The 19,052-nt window shown below is 41.5% G+C and overlaps 1 protein-coding gene across 1 annotated transcript in view; it reads right to left on the bottom strand.

Annotated features, from left to right (window-relative positions):
- STK4 (serine/threonine kinase 4) overlaps positions 1-19,052 on the bottom strand; it is a 77,080-nt gene that overhangs the window by 31,369 nt on the left and 26,659 nt on the right. The window contains exon 9 of the mRNA XM_004687410.2: positions 18,415-18,601. Coding sequence (XP_004687467.1) covers positions 18,415-18,601 — 187 coding nt within the window. The remainder of the gene's footprint in view (positions 1-18,414; positions 18,602-19,052) is intronic.

Raw genomic sequence — 19,052 nt, 5'->3', positions numbered from 1 at the left:
CTCCTTCGAGAATCTGACAGAAACTACAGGAAATGCACAAATGCTCACTCAAAATACTTTACACAGCCTTTACGAGGATTCATGGCGCCCTTAAATACATGCAAAGATTTTCCCAGGACTTTTTTTTTCTAATTGGAAAGACTTAAGTGATGCAATAGCTGAGTTATCTGCAAGCCACACTGTTGGATCTCCAATTGTAAGCAGTTCCTGTCACAGCCTGAAAACGGAGAAGCAAGCAGAAGTAATCAGTGATCATTACATATAATATAATAGTCTCTACAGGCACTGGGGCAGGAGAAGGGATCGCTACAGGAGGGCTCCCTTTGAGGCCAAAATCTCATGATCTAATTGGATGAGAAAAATAGGCACAAAAAAGAAAATGTAAGTCCCAATCCAGTCACTCCATGAAATATTATGTAGCTTTGAAAATACTATTTACAAATGGTCCATGATCCACTATGGGGCATGGGAGGACAGGATACATTATTTTTTACATTTACATTTAGAGAGAGTGAAAAGAGAATGAATTCAACTCTAAAAATCATATACATAGGAGGAAAAATAAAGACGGAGAAATTATATCAGAATGTTAGTAGCATCTGTCTCTGATAGTAGGATTACAGGTGATTTTATTTACCTTTATTGAACATTTAAAAAAAGAAAGTACAGAAGAAGTATAAAGTGGACAGAACTGGTTATAAGAGGTGCAGAAAACGGGGAGGTGTCTTACAAGCTGGGGTGGTCATGCAGACCATAGAGGGGACTGAGATGGGGCTTGAAACCATCCCTAAGAAAATAGTCAGCAACTGCCGAGCCAGAGTCAGGTGGCGCCAGTTACTGGTTATACATAGTAATAATGGCAAAAAGAATCGTTTTGCCTGGCATGACACAAACCTAGCCAGCTGAAATGTGCCTACTTCCCGTGCTGAAGAGGCGCTGTGTCTGTGATTAGTATTCAAATACTGGACAGACAGAGGTTTTTTCAGTGCTTACCATAAATGGGTAATTTTTATTGCCCTTTTCCCCCCAGGAACCAGGAAAAAAGGACCAGAAGGTTCAGAGCCTTCAAGGAGGGCCCAGAAAATAATGAACAGCAACCTCCCCAGGCATCCTTGCTTTGTGCAATCTTATCTCTTGCTCAGTCCAGTTTAAAGCCAGCACCTGACTTCCTCTCAGACATTTGTCATCTTCCTCACACCACCGCCAAGTGCAGTGGCAGCCAACTGCAAATCTGTCCGTTTCCAGATGCTGCCAATAGCTTACTTCACTTATTAGGGATTAAATATCATGTTTGCCAGGTCCAGTCAACAATGATGTGCTCAGTGTGTGTTTTCTTTGTTCTAAGTCCAATATTAAGGGCTTTTCGTACTTATTTTAATTTGTAAGTTAAGAGTTAAGGTTCATTCTATAACACAGTTCTGAAGAAACCACACACATACATATAAAAAAAAAAAACCTGTAAAAAGGGGGATGTTGTTGATTTACGGACAAGTCAGTAAGCTATGTCCTTTGGATCATTCCCCACTGACCACAAGCGGGCTGGCCTAGGGACAACTTTGCAGCAAGAGCGCCCCCTTGAGCCGGGACTGTGACAGCACAGCACCACCAGGTGCCCACGGTCCAGGACAACTTGCACTATAACCCGACTAGAGACGCTGCAGAACAGAAAAGAAAATCAGAAAACAAAAGTCCACATGGCTACTCAAACAACTGGAGAGTTATTTGGAAAAAGATTAAATTGAATCCACACCTCTTTCCAAGTGGATTAGAACACTAATTGTAAAAATGGAAACCTAAGTACTGGGAGAAAACATGTGTGAATGCATTTAAAACCTGGGTGTGGGGGAAGAAAAGACTTTCTAACCATGACTTTAAAAAGCCAGCTGCAATAAAAGATGAATATATTAAAAATATCACATCACATATTTTAAAAACCAGCAAGTCCATGCACATACACTAAAAGCCAAGTCAAAGGCAAATGATGAAAATTTTTTAAAAAATAAAATAAAGTCAGTTGTGCTTAAAAAAGACAAATGATATGTAATAAGGGAGATGCAAATTAAACCACAATGAGATACCACCTCACCCCAGTGAGAATGGCACATCTTAAAACAACTAGCAACAACAAACGTTGGCGAGAATGTGGAGAAAAAGGAACTCTCTTGCACTGCTGGTGGGAATGCAAACTAGTACAACCACTATGGAAAACTGTTTGGAGGTTCCTCAAACTGCTAAACATTGCGCTTCCCTATGGCCCAGCAATCCCACTCCTAGGTATCTACCAAAAAGACACAAAAACACTGATTGAAAAAGATACTTGTACCCCCATGTTTACTGCTGCTTTATTCACAACTGGAAAGACATGGAAACAACCCAAATGTCCAAAAGTGTATGACTGGATTAAAAAGATGGTGGTACATATACACAATGGAATATTACTCAAGAACCAAAAAATAAATAAATAAATTAACACATGTCTTTTGCAGCAACATGGATGGAGCTGGAAAAGCTCATGCTTTGTGAAATAAGCCAGAAAGAAAAAGAAAAATACCAGATGGTTTCGCTCATAGCAGGAGTATAATGGACCAGGCAAGAAAATAGTAATGATGAACAGCTATATACCAGAGACATTTTGTGGGGATAGAGTGGGGAATGGGATCAAAAATAGTGGGGGGAGGGAAGTGCACTGGACTATGGTGATGGCACACGGGTGACTCGGTGATGGGAAACCCACAGGAATTACAATTGAGATGAAAAAAAAATGTACAAAATGATGTAAAAACAAACTATTATTTAAAAAGAAAAAAAGAAGTGCCCCAAGCACATTTAGAATGGTATAAAAGCATGTCATCATGGAACCACAAAAGAAAAAAGATGAACTAGCGAAAATATCAGCAACAACTCATAAACTTTCAGTTTTCTTACAAAAAAAAATTTCAAGTTCCTTATATATTAACAGATAAGGTCCCCATTATGTAAAATAAAAAACCACCTGCAATCAAGAAAAACGGGGGTGGGGAAGCAGAAAAATGATTCAAGACTTGAAATGGTTTATATCTATAAAGCTGTGTGATTAGTCCCCAAACATGAAAAAACATTAGGAGAATTATAATAAGAGAAACTGAAAACCCCATAGAGGACGAGGGATTGTATTTACACATGTAAGAAACTCACTTAGAGTGAGAAGAGTAGTTGAACAGTTACGTGTGACAGGTACTAAATGCTCTAAGGCTGACTTTGGAGACAGCATAATACACTCGAAGACCAGCCTCTTAGGATTGTGAGATCTAGATTTTGGCCTTAATTATATGCTCTTGGGAAAACCACAGGTTTCAATCTACACACAGAGGTCACTGGATCAGTGATTTCTAACCTCCCACTGTAGCTTTGAAAATTCCACAGCATGGCAGTAACTGATGAACACAGTTATGCTTGTTACTGAGAACCACTCCAAAGAGGCTCGTCTCTCTAAAGGCTGGCCTAAAATATGCCATACACTCCACGTACATGAGCATAAACCAAATCCAGACCAAAATGAAAAAGTTAGGATGCATCGAATACTTGTGAGAAGACTGTGATTTTTTTAAGTTACTTTTGATTTGACTGTTGTATTAGTGAGATGTTGTGGGGGTACATTTAAAATTTTTAGATGGAAGACATGACCAAATTTTGCTTGGCCCAAATTATAATAAAGATATCACCTAGAGATGAAAAATATAAAAAAGCATTTTATAAAATTAAAGTTGAAAAGACAACTGTTAAGGGAAGCAACTGTTAAGGGAAGCCACCTCAATGGCCAGAAACGACAAGCATTCAAACCAGTTAGATGTACTTTTGATCCCTCAACTTACTGATTCCAGAAATTACCTTCCTATAGCACAGTGATTGCTTGTATGTGAGTGGGCTTCACTGACGGACTAAGTTTATAGACAAGATTTACAATCATTTCTGTTGTTACTACCAATTCCTTAGTTACACTGCAATTCAATTTTAGCATGTTCTAGGTATGACTTTACAGATAATTCCCAGCAGAGAGATCTATATTACATCATAATTAGCATCTAAAATGGACTGTTTGCAGAAATGGCCAATATAACTGACTCCCAGCATCCTTACCCTCCAGACGTGCCTCCCCTGACTCTGCTAAGGGCCAGGTGACCGGTTGGTCACTGAAGCAAAAGTAAATGTATTGCAAGTGAAGATGTAAAAATTGCTTTTGCATCCTACTACCATCTAATTAAGGCGGAGTATGCAGCTCGATGGCAGAGGACCAAGTGGTAACGCCTAGTCGGCGACTGACAGCCACCCCTGCTGACCACTGAGTTCTGAGGGGGTCTGTCACACGGCAGAAACTGACACAGACACTGTCCATCTGGCTCGCTCTCACTCACCACACCACTCTACAAGAAGAGTCCCATTCTTTGGGGACTCAGACTCAAATTCAACAAACACACCTCTGTTTCAGGGCTTGCACTCAGTGCCTTCACATGAGTCACATCCAAACTGCACGACCGCCACGACACTGAGAAGGGAGGACGGGGAGGAGGACTCGTGCTTCTTAGGCACCGACCAAACGCTAGACAACGGACTGCATCTCTAAGTGCGTGTGTCTCCTGCGGTATGGTGTGTATTATTATTTCCACCACAGAGGTGGAAGATTCCACAGTTCCTTACCAAGGAGAGGATTTGAGTCATGATCAAAGATGTTAAGTCTGATGAGCATCTATATTGCAAATTCTCTAAAATCAAAGTAACAATTTTTAGGACATGTCAGAACTGCCACTGAGTAGAAAGTAGGGAAATGGAATTTTCCCAGTAACCTGATCTTTCAACTTTTCTTTCAGACTCCTGAGCTAGATGATCAAGTGTGTCGGACAACAGCCTGTCAGCATGAAAGCATAAGAGAATCATTCCAAGCCGATGAAAGGCAATGCTATCCCCAGGGCTGCAGCTCCTGGTAGACTTTTTGTCTTGATGTGACCCACAGTATTTTTTTTTTTTCATCTCTACCCCAGAAAATGAAGACATTCAGTTGAATGATAATACCAGAAACTCACAGGGAGAATAGACAGAGCAGAGAAGTCAAGCTTTGAAAATGACCACATCTTGCTCTGATTCTTTTATCTGATGCAGGTTAGGGCGTGATCTATGGCATGACTGCCCCATTTTTTCTTTATAAGCAGCACCTGTGTGTGAGCTGAAGGGCCATGCTAAGCCCACAAAGGAGTGAATTCAGAGACCTTCTAGCTATTGTTCTTCGGGGAAAAATGCCAAGCATTTAGAAGCAGAAGGCCCCAACAACCCAAGTGTCCACCAACTGGTAAGGCAGTAAAAAGAATGAAATACTGACCCGTGATGTAGCATGGATCGATCTCAGAAACATTTTGCTAAGGGAAAGGAGCCAGTCATAACAGACCACCTGGTCCATGGCTTTGCCAGATAACTGATGAGGACCGGCAAATCCATAAAGACAGAAAGTAGATTAGGAGTTGCTGAGGAGTAAGTGGTGGGACAGCAAATGACTGGTAACAGATACGGAATTTCTGCACAGGGTGATTATAGGGTGCAGAGTTAGATGAGGATAAATGAACTGGAATATACCAGTGTGACAGAATGTCACTCGGCCTTAAAGAGGAATGAAGTGCTGACAAGTGACGACACAAATGAATCTTGGAAACATTATACTGAAGACTAGACACAGGGGGTCAATTTTATATGATTTCATTGACATAAAATCCAGAACAGGCAGTAAATTCATTGAGACAGAAAGCAGATTAATACTCGCCTCAGGTTAAGTGGAGGAAAGAAAGAGAAGAGACTGCTAACAGGATGATGGTTTCTTCTGGGGGTGACAAAAATGTCTTGACTGTGGTTGTGGTTGCACAACCTTGTTGATATGCAAAAACCCCCACAGAATGGTAACTTTAAAGTGGAGAACTTACGCTATATGAGTTATGTCTCAATTAAAAATAAATTTTAAAAATCAGGTGTAAAATATTAAATATAAACATATTCAAAATAAAAAAATATTAAAAACTGTTTAATTGTGTATGCACTGTAAGTTCATAAATTGCATGGCCTGCAAATTACAGATCAATGACTCAGTTTTAAGAGAAGCGTAAGGACCTCTTTCCTCCACCAGGCCCTCTGCGACCCGTAGGAGCTGTACCACAGCCACGGCCACCGACCAAAAGGGGCTAACTGAAGGCTGAAGACCACTTCCCTCTGGATGACCATCTTATGCCCTTCCATTTTTAAATTCATTGTTAAGACTGTCACTAAGGAAACCACAATGGTCAACCACTTAATTTCCACAAGAACTCTTTCTATCAAAACAGTAATGCTATTTAAACTAGAGAACAGGGCAGAGCCTGCATTTTCTTCTCTGCCTCATGCATAAATATTCGGGAGGAAAAAGCTTGAGTAACCCTGCAAGTGCTTTATTCTGGCTTGGAACAAAAGGCCTTATCATGAGGCTGCTTGTTTTGTTTCTTAATCTAACATTTACGATGTGTGTGTGGTTTCTGGTTTTGTTACTGGGCACCAAAGTGCTTTTCATCTCTTAGCTCATTTAATTATACAAGTTATTATCCAAGATCCTGTGTGTGACTGTCAATATCCCTTTGAACGTTCTTTGAAACCACTAAGAATTGCTGGAATACTAAGTTATAAGATTCTCTGGAGTCTAACAAATAACTTGCAGTTAAGTGGTCTTGGTAACTGCTGCTATGAACACTGGTCTGACTTCCAGGCGACGGCGCTTTAGTTCTCTGCATCTGGTGGGCTGCCATATATCTATTCAAAGAGATTTAAGACCAACTTCCAATTGCGTAGAGCAACAGAGCCAGCATAAATAAAACGATCCCAAAGGTACACTGGACGGATGACCCCTCTGTGTTACTGCGGCAGTTTCCTTATTGGTTTCCCCTTTTCCAGTCTTTTCAAGTGCCACTGTCATCCACTGACTCTCCTCCAACACCACCTTGTTAAATTACTTTTCTGATCAAAGTGTCTTGGTACTACCCTATTACCAGAAGAACTCAGTTCAAACTCCTTCTTTGGCAACCAAGGCTCTCCAATATCTGGACAATATCTACTCTGATCAAACTGAACATTCGCTGGATATTTCTACCTTTCTGATTGCACCTGCCCGGAATTTCCCCCCTCGCCTTTCTGTGCATCTCAGCAGACCTACAGCAGTGGTGTCCCACTCAGCAGCACGCTGTCTGGTACTGTATCACCTTCGTTGTAGAGGTCCGATCTCCTTGATTAACTTATAATATCACTACCTGATCACCCAAGTAACATGTACCCAAACATGAAAGAATTAGGAAGATATACCCCACAAACACCCTATAATATTAACTAATGAAAACAAACATCATCTGTTCCTCTTAACCTACAAATTCCAATTCAGCAGTGAATGTCTCATTTGGCATTTGCACGCTATACAGTTATGACAAAGAATGAGTGATCATTTACTTCTTGGTTGGACTTTTTAGCAAATACTATTAATTCTAAACATTTAACAGAACCATCTACTTTTTCTTTATAGACCCTCTTAGCTGATCAAATTCATCTCAATTTTCTGCTGAATAAAAGTAAACTGGTCAGAACAATTTATAGCACCAGAGAAATACATCCTCCTACGAGGCTCCAAACTGATTTAGCTGCCTCTGGGCATCAGAGTCAAAGTATGTCCCCCAGGATTCAAGTTTCCTCTGTCCCTGTTACTATGATGGCACTGCCCTCTCTTGGAAAATACATTTCCTCCATGCTATTCTTGGCTCTCCTTTTACTAATTTAGCTATAAATGGAACACCTTATCTTCCCAGAAACACAGGCCTTGAGCCCATCACCCAAGCCACACTGAGATCTGGTACTTTCATATCCTAATATGTGGTCTGGCAGGGAGTCCTGAACGAATTTTCAGACACCAAGAAAAGAGTCTGTGCTTCTTGGCTCACCCCTAAAGAATCAAGAATGTGAATGGTTTTCAAAGATAAAAGTGAGTCCAACATCTGGACCCAATTAGAAAACTGCACAAACAATTAGGATTCAGTCTTTACTTTAGCAGAATACCCTAGATTTGTGCAATTGTGAAAAAAGTCTAAGACCGAGATGTATACTCCTCTATGGTAAATCTTCCCCAGGGAGAGCCTCTGCTGAAAGCACAGTGAACCACAACGATTATCTTCTGGGAATGAAAACAAGTCCAGTTAATAAAAAAAATTCCATAGTTTTGTGTGAAGTTTTACAAAGGAAGGCTCATGTATATCTAAAGCTTAGCTCTCTTTAAATATGCCATCTTTATTTTGACCTATTTAATAGATTCTCAAGACATCTATCATTACCAAGGAACCACACACACAGAGTTGTCACTCCACTGTGTGTGCACATGCTTACAAGCCCACCCCAACGCATCTTTAAAACATTACAAGTGACCTTTCTTTAGATCTACCACTTTCAAGCAGTGCTCGGACATAACGGTCGCACCTACACCTCACCACTAATTTCAAGAATAAAAACTAAATGCATAAGTAGGTAGCAAGAGAAAAGGAACCAGGATGAGAAAAAACAGCCCCACTTGAAAAAATATTTAGATCCAATGAAAAACCACTGTCCTATATTAGAAAATTCATAGATCTACTATTAACCCACCATACTGGAGCACAGAGACACTAAGTATCTTACATATATTACCTTATACACTTCAACAATCCTACAAAGTATGCCCCACTTTTTCAATCTAGGAAACTGAGGTTTAAAAAAGGATATAACTCACCCAAGCTGAGTCATTCTGTAAGATTGCAATTTCAAACCACTAATTAATTCCCAAACTTACTGTTTTTTCCACTATTCCTTTTACTTTCTCATGCCCTCGTTGAAAGACATGACTCTAGCAAAACCAAAGGTTAAAAGTTTGAGGTTTGGTATGTGTAAGTATACTAACATTATCTGTAACTCTCATACGATGCTGACTGTAAGTGGCAAAGAAACATGGGCACCATGTTTTCTGACTAACTCTTCTCAAAGAGTTTGAAAACTCTTGAGGAGATGGGAATACAAACTGGTACAACCACTATGGAAAGCTGTTTGGTGATTCCTCAAACTGCTAAAAAAATGGAGCTTCCATATGACCTAGCAATTCCACTCCTAGATTTCTGCCCAAAGGACACACAAACATTAAGTCAAAAGGGCACCTGCACCCATATATTTATTGCTTCACTATTTACAACAGGGAAGATGTGAAATCAACCCAATTACCCAAAAATAGATGACTGGATCAAGAAGATGTGGTACATACACTATGGAATATTACTTAGCAATCAAAAAAGATAAACTCATGCCATTTGCAACAACATGGATGGGGCTGGTAGGGATCATGCTTAGTGAAATAAGCCAGAAAGAAAAAGAGAAATCCCAGATGGTTTCACTCTCATAAGTGTAAGGGAGCAGGGGAAAAAAAAAAGCAATTGCAATGAAGTAAAAACAAGGCCCTCTCTGGTGGCACAACAGGTTAAAGCGCACCACTGCAAGCCAGCCACAGCTGTTTCAGTGCAGGTTCAATCTGCAACCCTGAAGCTGACCCACATGGTGTGGTAGACCTCTCCTGACCTGCCTGCTGCTCCCTCTTCACCAGTGTACCTCATCAGTCAGCCTGTTTTGCTCCCCACTCTGACTCTGGTGAATCCTCTCACCACTCCCGCACCTCTGTCCGGCACCCCAGTTCTGTATGCATACATAAATAAATCTTTAAAAAATAATAATAAAGTAAAAATGAAAATCAACAAGCAACTATAAACCAGAGACATACTATGGGGGCAGAAAAAGGAACAGGATCAAAACTGGAGCAGGAAGAGCACACGGGACTACGGTGATGGCACATGGGTGAAGTGGTGGTGGGAAGTCCACGGAGAGTACAAAATGAAGATTGATGCAAAGAAAAAAGTATTTATATATAGAAAACTCTTGATGGGACAAGAAACTGGACAGTACGGCTATTGTGGTAATAGGAGTATTAAAATACCCACAGGACTTTATACCCCTTTATTGTTCTTGCAAATGCTATAATCTGAGCCAGTGTGAGATAAGTAATATACAAGAGAGTCAATGTATTAACAATCTCCTCACACTGCAGGTGGAAGGAGAGTAGGTTGTAAGTCAGGAATTTCCATTTTAGGCAGCTCTGAAATTAGCAGCTGATGGCAGTGGTGACATAAAATCATGTCAACAAGCGCATGGACTTTGGCTCAGACATGAGGAAGCTCAGAGCAACAATAGGTGCCCTTCATAACCCGCAGGGACATAACAGCCATGTCATATTTTCACCACAAAATCCTATCACAGTAATTTACTTAAAACATGCTTCTGAGCTGCCAGTGTGCTTTAAAATTCTATTCCAAAGAGATTAGTGGCTATTTCTCTAGAGTAAAAATTGAACGCTGTGCAAGTTTTAGAGAGAAGTCCACTCGCTCCCTTTAGCTGAGTGAGTCTAAATGTGAGGCTCTTTCATTTCAGTAGTCCAAGTTCTGGCTTCCCCTTGCTCTGGAGAGAGGGGGAAGGATTGCTAAGAACCTCTTGGGAATGCAAAACGCAGCACAAGAAACTCGTGACAACATAACCAGTGGTCTTGAGAGAGAGAGCTTTTGCACGTCGGAACGTTATGGATGAGGTACATGTTATTTTAAACATCCACCCTTTGTCCTGTCATTTCCTAATTAGAGGCGAAAGCAAAGTCTCAGTATTAGGAAACTATCTGCCTCTGAAAAAAACTTTTTGCTTTTAAATATACTTCATATTTAAAGTATTATGAAGTATAAGATATTTTTAGGGTATTTTTGACTACTTGGACTTTCTATATTTTTAGCATGTAACTAGAAATTCTCATTTTAGCAATAAATATTAACACTATTTGATAATGATCAGTTAAAACATAAAATTTTCTTTCCTTCAAAAATGTTTGCTTGAGAAAGGAAGGTGAAATGAAAGGAAAGAGAAAGGAAGAGAAATGGTGAAACCATTTCTCTACCTATAAAGACACATACCAAGCCGTATAAATTAATATAAAATACACAGGCAGCAATCTGCATAACATTTCATTATTTTCACGGTACTACTAGTGACATTCAATGCCAGTGTATTACTGTGAATGATGTATATTAACAGCAATTAACATTTTGCTAAAATCTTTCATGCTTAACATCCTGAAGCACATTTTCTATCAACATTCATGGCAAAAATAATAGTTGAATAGTTAATAAAAACGGTAACCTCAAAGTATCTATCAGGATAGACAAATGAAACTCTCAATTTATGAACAATCCCTCCTGCGGTTTACTTCTCGAAACTGAAAAATCAGGATTAGAAATCGTTTAATATTTTATGTTGACATAACAATGCATGTACATAAAAGCCTGCAGTGTTAACATTTTACTACATTCGTTTTACCCTTTAAGCCAACAAACCAGCTGTAAAGACTTATCTTTTTATCATCACACATGTGAATCTTGGTAACACAAAATACCAAGACAATAAAAGTCTTTGGTTTCACTAAAGGGGTGTCTGAAGTTACTAGAAAATATTTGTCAAAAGACAACACAGCAAGCTTTGTACAGTATCACAAGTGGCACACCAGTGTCTGAGACCCAGGCTGACCTACGAGAGAAGTGACACTCTCCTCTAAGCCTGGTTTCCCATCCCTCGCCCAGGAATCTCACTGCTCCTAGGCCTGGCCCAGGGATGTAGTGAGGGTCAGACATAAAAGGAACAGTTCCCAGGAAGAGTTAAAAATTCTGAATCTATTTACATAGGACAATGTAGCCTCAAAAAAAAATTATACATGCACATGTATGCACCAAAATTAACAAAAGTAAACAAATCCACAACCACACAGTGGTGTTTTCAACATACCTCCATCAGAAACAAAAGAATCTAGTGTAAAAAAATTACTGAATTAGCAAGCTAAATCTATTGGTTATATATAGATTCCTGCACCAAGCAATCAAAACACACATTCTTTCTAAGACATATAGAGAATATTTAACAAGAACTACTGACACACTAGCCACAAATGTTTCAAAAAATATTCAAGAACTAGTACTATACAGACCACATTTTTTTTTTTACTACAGTTCTCTTAAGTTGAAAATTTTAAATAGCAGTCTAAAACCAAACATTTGGCTTTTAAAAAGAATGTCTGATTAATTCATGAGTTAAAAAAGTACAAAAGGGGACCCTCCCTGGTAGCGCAACAGGTTAAAGCACAGCACTATAAAGCTATCGCTGCCACTGCAACACAAATTCTATCCCCGGCCAGGGAGGTGACCCACATGGCACAACAAGCCTCTCCTGACTTACCTGCTGCTCTCCTCAGCTGTGTTATTTCAGACAATCTGCCTGTTCTGCTCCCCACACTTTCTCTGGTGAATCCTCCCCCGCCCAGTACCTCTGGCCTGTACCCCAGTTCTGTGTGCATAAATAAATCTTAAAAAAAAAAAAGTAAAAAAGACACAAAGCATCAAAGCTGGGGAAAATGTTTACAATGTACCACATGTAAAACTTATGGGATCGAACTAGAACAAAACTTAAAGGGAAAATGATGTTAACTTGAATATATTACCAAGCAGGAAATTTAAGTGTGCAACTCATAAAACAAAATTTAATATTAACTTTGATTTAAAAAAAATCTCTTAAAAGGTAAAAACAGATAAAATCTTCTTTAACCTAATAATGGATATTCATACCACACCCTGCTACAAAATCAGACTTGATGATAAAACACTAGGAGGTATAGTAACATACACAGAAAGAGAACATCAATTCTGGTTATGATGTACCAACATATCTGGGAAGAAAGAAGTTTAAATTACTTGACACATTTTTGGCTGACCTCGGTTTCATGTGAACTTTGCCAACTATGAAATACCCAATCTTCTACCTAAATAAAATTAAGACATTGTCCCAGTGTTGCTGTGGTTACTTAAAAATAGATTTTAAGGCCCTCTCTGGTGGCGCAGCGGGTTAAAGCACTGCACTAAGAAGCTAGAGCCACTTCTGCATGAGTTCGATCCCCGCCTGCCCCGGAGGTGCCCACATGGCGTGGCAGACCTCTCCTGACCCGCCCGCTGCTCCCCTCAGCAGTGTACTTCCTCGATCTGCCTGTTCTGCTCCCCACTCTGTCTCCGGTGAAGCCTCTTGCCGCCCCTGCGCCTCTGGCCTGCACCACAGTTCTGTATACATCAATAAATAAATCTTTAAAAAAAAACAGATTTTAAAATAAATAAATTGCCCTTAGTCTAGAATACAGCCTCTACCATAAGCAGGGATCTGCCATCACACATGAAAACAGTTTTCACTCATAACCTATGACAGAGCGCCCTCTTCTGGCCCAGAGAAAGTATGAGGACACACTGACAGCCCCTGGGGTCATTGCAGGAGCAAGCACTTAAGTCCTTGGGGGCAAAGTTATTTGATAGCCCTTATTAAAAAAATACATATATACACATAGACACACACGTGCGCACGTGCGCACACCCATAACTATGTAGATAAAAAAGCCTTCAAAAATCCGCACACCGGTATTTTATTGGAATACGGGTGTTCAAGGGAGCGTGGGCCACGTTTTACTGCCCTGCTTCTTGCAGGTGTTCCTGAGATCCCTCTAAAGCGATCAAACCTCACCTTGCCCTAATCACCGCCCTCTAACTGCAATATAATTCTTTACTGTAGGTTCAGGTGTGCACAACTAAAACACACTCCCCTCGGATGTTCTGCCACCATGCTCCGATCTACAAGGGAAGTCCCCTGTGAAAACCACGGTGTCGTTTGCTTTGGGAGATTTTGGGGACACAGGCAGAGCAGCTAGTTGCTCGAACAACCCTTGAGAAGAGGTATCTTACTGCAGGCTGCGACGTACCAACCCGACATAACCTGTACCCTGAGCCCGAGCGGCAGGGAACACGCTGGGTAAGTGCACGTGCTTTGACATTGAACACATCTGGCTCCAAATCTTGAGTTTGCCATTATTCACTGCGTAATTATGAGCAAGTTACTTAATCTCTGCAATTCAGTTTCTGGTGCTATAAAATTCTGGGGTGCAGGGAAAGGTTTATTTACCACACAGCATGGTAGTAATGCTCAAAATATGTAAAAGTGCAGTTTGTACTTTCATGCCTAATCATTCATGATTACTGTTTATTTTAAAGTTTACCCTCCTGAGCATAATAAGCAAATAAATTATATGTAACACATAATTGTTTTTTAAAAAGTATCTCTGGCATCTCATCAGAAACCAGCACCTGTGTTACCATGAATTCTGACAGACTTTCGACTATGGATCTGATGCCGATGTATATAAAACAAACCAGGTCGGCAGAATAAAAAGAGCGAAGAGGGCCTTCCTGGTGACACAAGGGGTTAAGTCTCAGCACTATGAAGCTATCTGCAGCCACTGCAGCAAGAGTTTGAACACCGGCCAGGGAGGTGACCCACATAGCACAGCAGACCTGTCCTGTCTCTCCCGCTGCTCCCCTCAGCAGTGTGTTTTAGTAGATCTGTTTGTTCTGCTCCCCACTCTGTCTCTGGTGAATCCTCTTGCCCCTGTACCTCTGGCCTGTACCCCAGCTCTTGTGTGTATAAATAAGTAACTACCACAGAGCAAAGACTACAGCTCTTTCACTCCCAGCTCATCAGCTCCACTGCGTGGACAGTAAGTAAATGACACCACTGAACGCGTCCCTTACAGAGAAAGGACAGGCCTATCACCGCAGGCAGGTTAACAACCGAATAGAATGAGTGGAACACGAGAGGCCTACCCTCCTGCTCCAAATGCACAGAAGTTCAAGGCAAAAACAAACAAACAAACACACACACAAAAAAACACTGTATTGCTCAAAAACAGGAGAGAAGAGCCTGTAGGTGGCAAAAGCGAAAAAGGAGCCCATGGTATTGAGGTGAGTGGCCCTATGGGAAAACCAAGCCCTACAGACCAGTTGTAAGACTGATGCAGGGTCAAGAATCAGAATAAAGAGATAAGACGAGGCACATCTTTGCAGGGGGAGCCAGAACTCAATCCCCAGCATAAACATAAAAGCCAGGGCAAACTCAAGCCCAGCACTATGGCCGACCAGTCTGAAATATAACTTAGGAACATGAGATTTCTCACTTCCAAGTTAAAGCTTGTTTAAAATTAGACAGTACAAAACTGAAGGCAACAACCATAGTAGTATGTTGTAAGTTTATCAAGAGTGACACTTATAATTTTAATTTTTAGGGACTCAACATTTCACAAAGACAATAGGAGATGAAAGCTTAAGTATTTTAGCATTAAATGTTAACTTCAAGAACCTTCAGTTTTGGGTTAGTTATGAGTTACACAATTTTATGTAGACTACTAGAGATATAAAGGACAAGGGAAACAAAGTTTTATAACTTTAATGTTACTGACTAGGGCACTGAAACCCAAGCCAGGAAAGTGAATTAATCAACACAACAGCCGGTCTCTTAAATCTTTAAAGATCAATTCCAAAGAAAGGATATGTCTTAAATTTATACTAATTTAGCGTGTTGCTTTCTTTTGAGGGGACTAAAATATGATAATCAGTAAGTTAATTGTCTTTCAAAGTGGGGAATAATAAATCCATGGTAATCATACAATTATTGTGTAATTGTGTATATGCTTTAGTTTTCCTTAATGAAAGTTTAAGTAACACCTAAAACAAAAAGGAGTAATCTTCTCAAAACAAGTGGCAAATCTGTCAAACTGCTGACCCAACACTGAACTACAAGACCTGTAGATTGTGAACTAAATGAATGTCACGCAGCTGCACTGTAGGGTACTAAATGGTTTCCATGGTGACTATAATAAAAGATGTATGTTTCTCATTAGACTTGCCAAAACTAACCAAACTCAGAAACTGAACAAGCAACTTACAGAATTAATTAACACTGGAAATATAAAAGGGGCATTTGGCACAAAATTGATTCTTTAAATAAAAAAGGACAGCTCTCCCACACAACATGTCCACGCACAAACTGTTTACTGCCAGGCGCGTCATCCTGCATGGTGATCAACTCCAGCTGTCTAAGCAAAGCCCTTCGAGAGGCAGAAGCCCTAGCACTCGGAGTCAATAAAAAGAAACAGCAGTCCGCAGCTCATTACCATGAAACAAACTCTCCTACCAAACCTACCAGCTACTGAGAGACACTCAACTCAGCGTAGAGAATTCACCTGACAGTCTGTGTAACGCCATACTGATATATCTGGGGTGCTTCAATTCTGAATTCAGAGGACGAAACATACTGAAAGAACACTGGGTGAAAAAAGTTTAAAGAGGCTGGCAGGGAGTGACAATGTTTGTTATAAACTCTTCACAAATATCTTCTTATGAGCGTAACAGTGAGAAGGTAAAGAAGGGAAGGAAAAAGGATTCTCACAGCAATCCAGAACCAAAAGCCCGAACTTACAGACCCACTGTGATCTTAGCAGCATTTGGAGTGTGATTTGTTTTTCTGGTAATAAAATAAAATTTTAAATACTTCCAGCCTATGATCAATAATCACTACTTTTAATATTTACTTCCCTATAGACTTTTGATTGATTTTCCCAGTTTTTTAATGCATATATGAACCTGTGTTGATTTCTCTTGTACTTTTATAAAACTAGAGTCATATGCTATCATTTGATTCCTTTTTTCACTCAACATGTTTCCCCAATTAAGTGTTCCTCAAATAGGACCTTCAGCGTTTTCGTCTGGGACAGCGTTCCATTCCCCGGATGCACCATAATTCATCTGACCAGTTATTTGCCACCAACATTTAAAGTTAATCAGCTTAAGTAAAATAATTATAAGTAACACCTTTGTATAAGAAACACCTTTGGAAAACTTCTGGAATATGATTTGTCTGAATCGTCAACTTTTCTTGGACTGGATTTCCAAGAGTGGAATTACTGGGTCTACGATGGGACCGTTGTGACCCCCGATGCACGCTGCATCCAGGAGGCCGCCTCTCCGCACACCCACCAGCGGCGTCACCTGTGTCATCCGGCCCAGAAGCCACAGACAAATGACGAGCCTGGGCCCAACGCAGAAGGGACTGAGGGAGGGAAAGCAGAGGGGCTGCGCGGAGCCGCAGCCCCAGTGACTGTCCTGGTCCCACAAGCCACCTGCGCCTCCCTCGCCCCCACCCACGCCCCCAGTGCTGCGCGTGCTCTGCTCCTCCGCTGGGACATCGCCTCCCACCCGCCCGCTGCCAGCCTTGCTGCCTTTTCCTTCCAGGAATTTTTTTCAGTAACCCCCAGTCTAAATTAAATGCTCTTCTGTGCCACTTCAGCAACACCCTCAGGCTACCTTTATCTCAGAACTCGGATCACACTCTGAGCTGTGCCTAACAGCCTGTCCCCACGCTGCACAGGGGGCTCCTTCTGAGTAAGGGCTGCTTCTTCCTCCCTTGCTGTGTCTTCAGCCAAGAATCTGGGGGTACAGCAGCGCTGAAGAAAAATACACTGATGTATCGGTCAGTCAAAGCAGGGGGTCTAGAGCAGGGCCTTCTGTCCGTGAAGGACCAGACAACAAGCTTCCCAGGTTTTAGGGCTGTGCGGTCTGTCTCAGCTACTCTGTAACGCAGAGGCTGCCACAGACCAGGGAACCAACGGGCACGGCCATGTTCCTGTAAAACCACCGGTGGCAGTCAGGTTTGGCCATGGCCCACAGCAGGCCAACGCTGGTTGAAAGATCTTTACATTCTAACAAAAGAAGAAAAGGTGATGGGAAGATTACAGAGCTTTAGTTGTTCTAAACCTATGCAGAGTTTAGACTACATTATGTCTGAACAGCTCAACTACTGTGATTTTGCACCCCAGAGTCCTTTCCTCTGTGAGCTGTTCAATAATGTTCTATGTAACAAAGGACGGGAACCAACGAAAGCAGAGGAGAACGGACAGCAGGCTTTTTTGAGACAGAAGGTCTCACAGTTCTACGCAGGACAGCAGTGGAGCTAGGTTTAAACTAGGAGGGACGGGCAGGGCTTGTAGACTTGCATAGCACCTTAATGTCTCGACTGAGTCCTGGTAGCCCGGGTCAGACACAGGGCAGAGACAATCACAGGTGTGTACAGTTGACGGCTTGGGGTCATCACACTGATAGTGGGCCTGTGGCCACAGACAGACGAGAAGAAGGGGAAAACGGACCAGATTTAGTGAACATGGCTGTTGAGGCTCAAAAGCCAGTCCCTTCTGACTGCTGGCGCTTTCCTGCACCTGACACCGCAGCCCACCCCCCACCCCCACGGCCCCCACGAGGCCCTCCAGTGGCATCTGCCCTTCTGCTGCAATACAGAAGGGGCTCCAGCGTGAGCCTGGGTGGACACGAGACGCTGTGACCTCAACTGAGGTCAGTGTACGCAAGGCCTTACTCTTCATAGTCCCCTCTTCTTCCTCGTCCTCGGAGTTGATCACCATGGTGCCCAGCTGCGACGGCAACGTGTCTCCGTGCTCGATCATCGTGTTGGCGCCATCACTCATGGTGTGGGCGACGCGGACGGTGCCCATCTCGTCACCCGCTGCCCGAACCATCGTGCCAGAATCCAGCTCATCCTCCTCCTGCAAAGGCCAAAATCTCAAATTCAGGCTAACGGAATCCAAAGAGTTTCATTTTCTGGATGACTGCTACTCATCTTCATGCAAGTATTTCTGGATTTGACACACGGTGCTTTCAAACCCATCTTGGAGAAGTGAGAGCATTCTTATTTAACCAAAGACCATACGTGTACCCGTGTGAGGGTAACACGTGTAACCCTAAGAACCTGCTCCCTCTCCTCTTTCTCACTTCTTCTTTGTAGTTTGACAACAAAGACTCAGGAGTCAAGGTTAGTACACTTGTGATCGCAAATCCCCCAATTTACGATGAATCCTAGAAGTATAAAAGAACCGACCGCCAGATCTGAGAACACTCTCTCCCAAATAAAAGTTCAAACTGAGTAAAAAGTACGGGGTGGCCCAGTGAGAATGGCACATCTTCAAACAACTAGCAACAACAAATGTTGGCGAGGAT

Source organism: Condylura cristata, unplaced genomic scaffold (assembly GCF_000260355.1).
Source record: "Condylura cristata isolate star-nosed mole 26May11 unplaced genomic scaffold, ConCri1.0 scaffold00022, whole genome shotgun sequence".
In the NCBI taxonomy this organism is placed as follows: domain Eukaryota; kingdom Metazoa; phylum Chordata; class Mammalia; order Eulipotyphla; family Talpidae; genus Condylura; species Condylura cristata.
The sequence above is the reverse complement of the archived record's forward strand: the minus strand, read 5'-3'. Positions and strand labels throughout refer to the sequence as shown.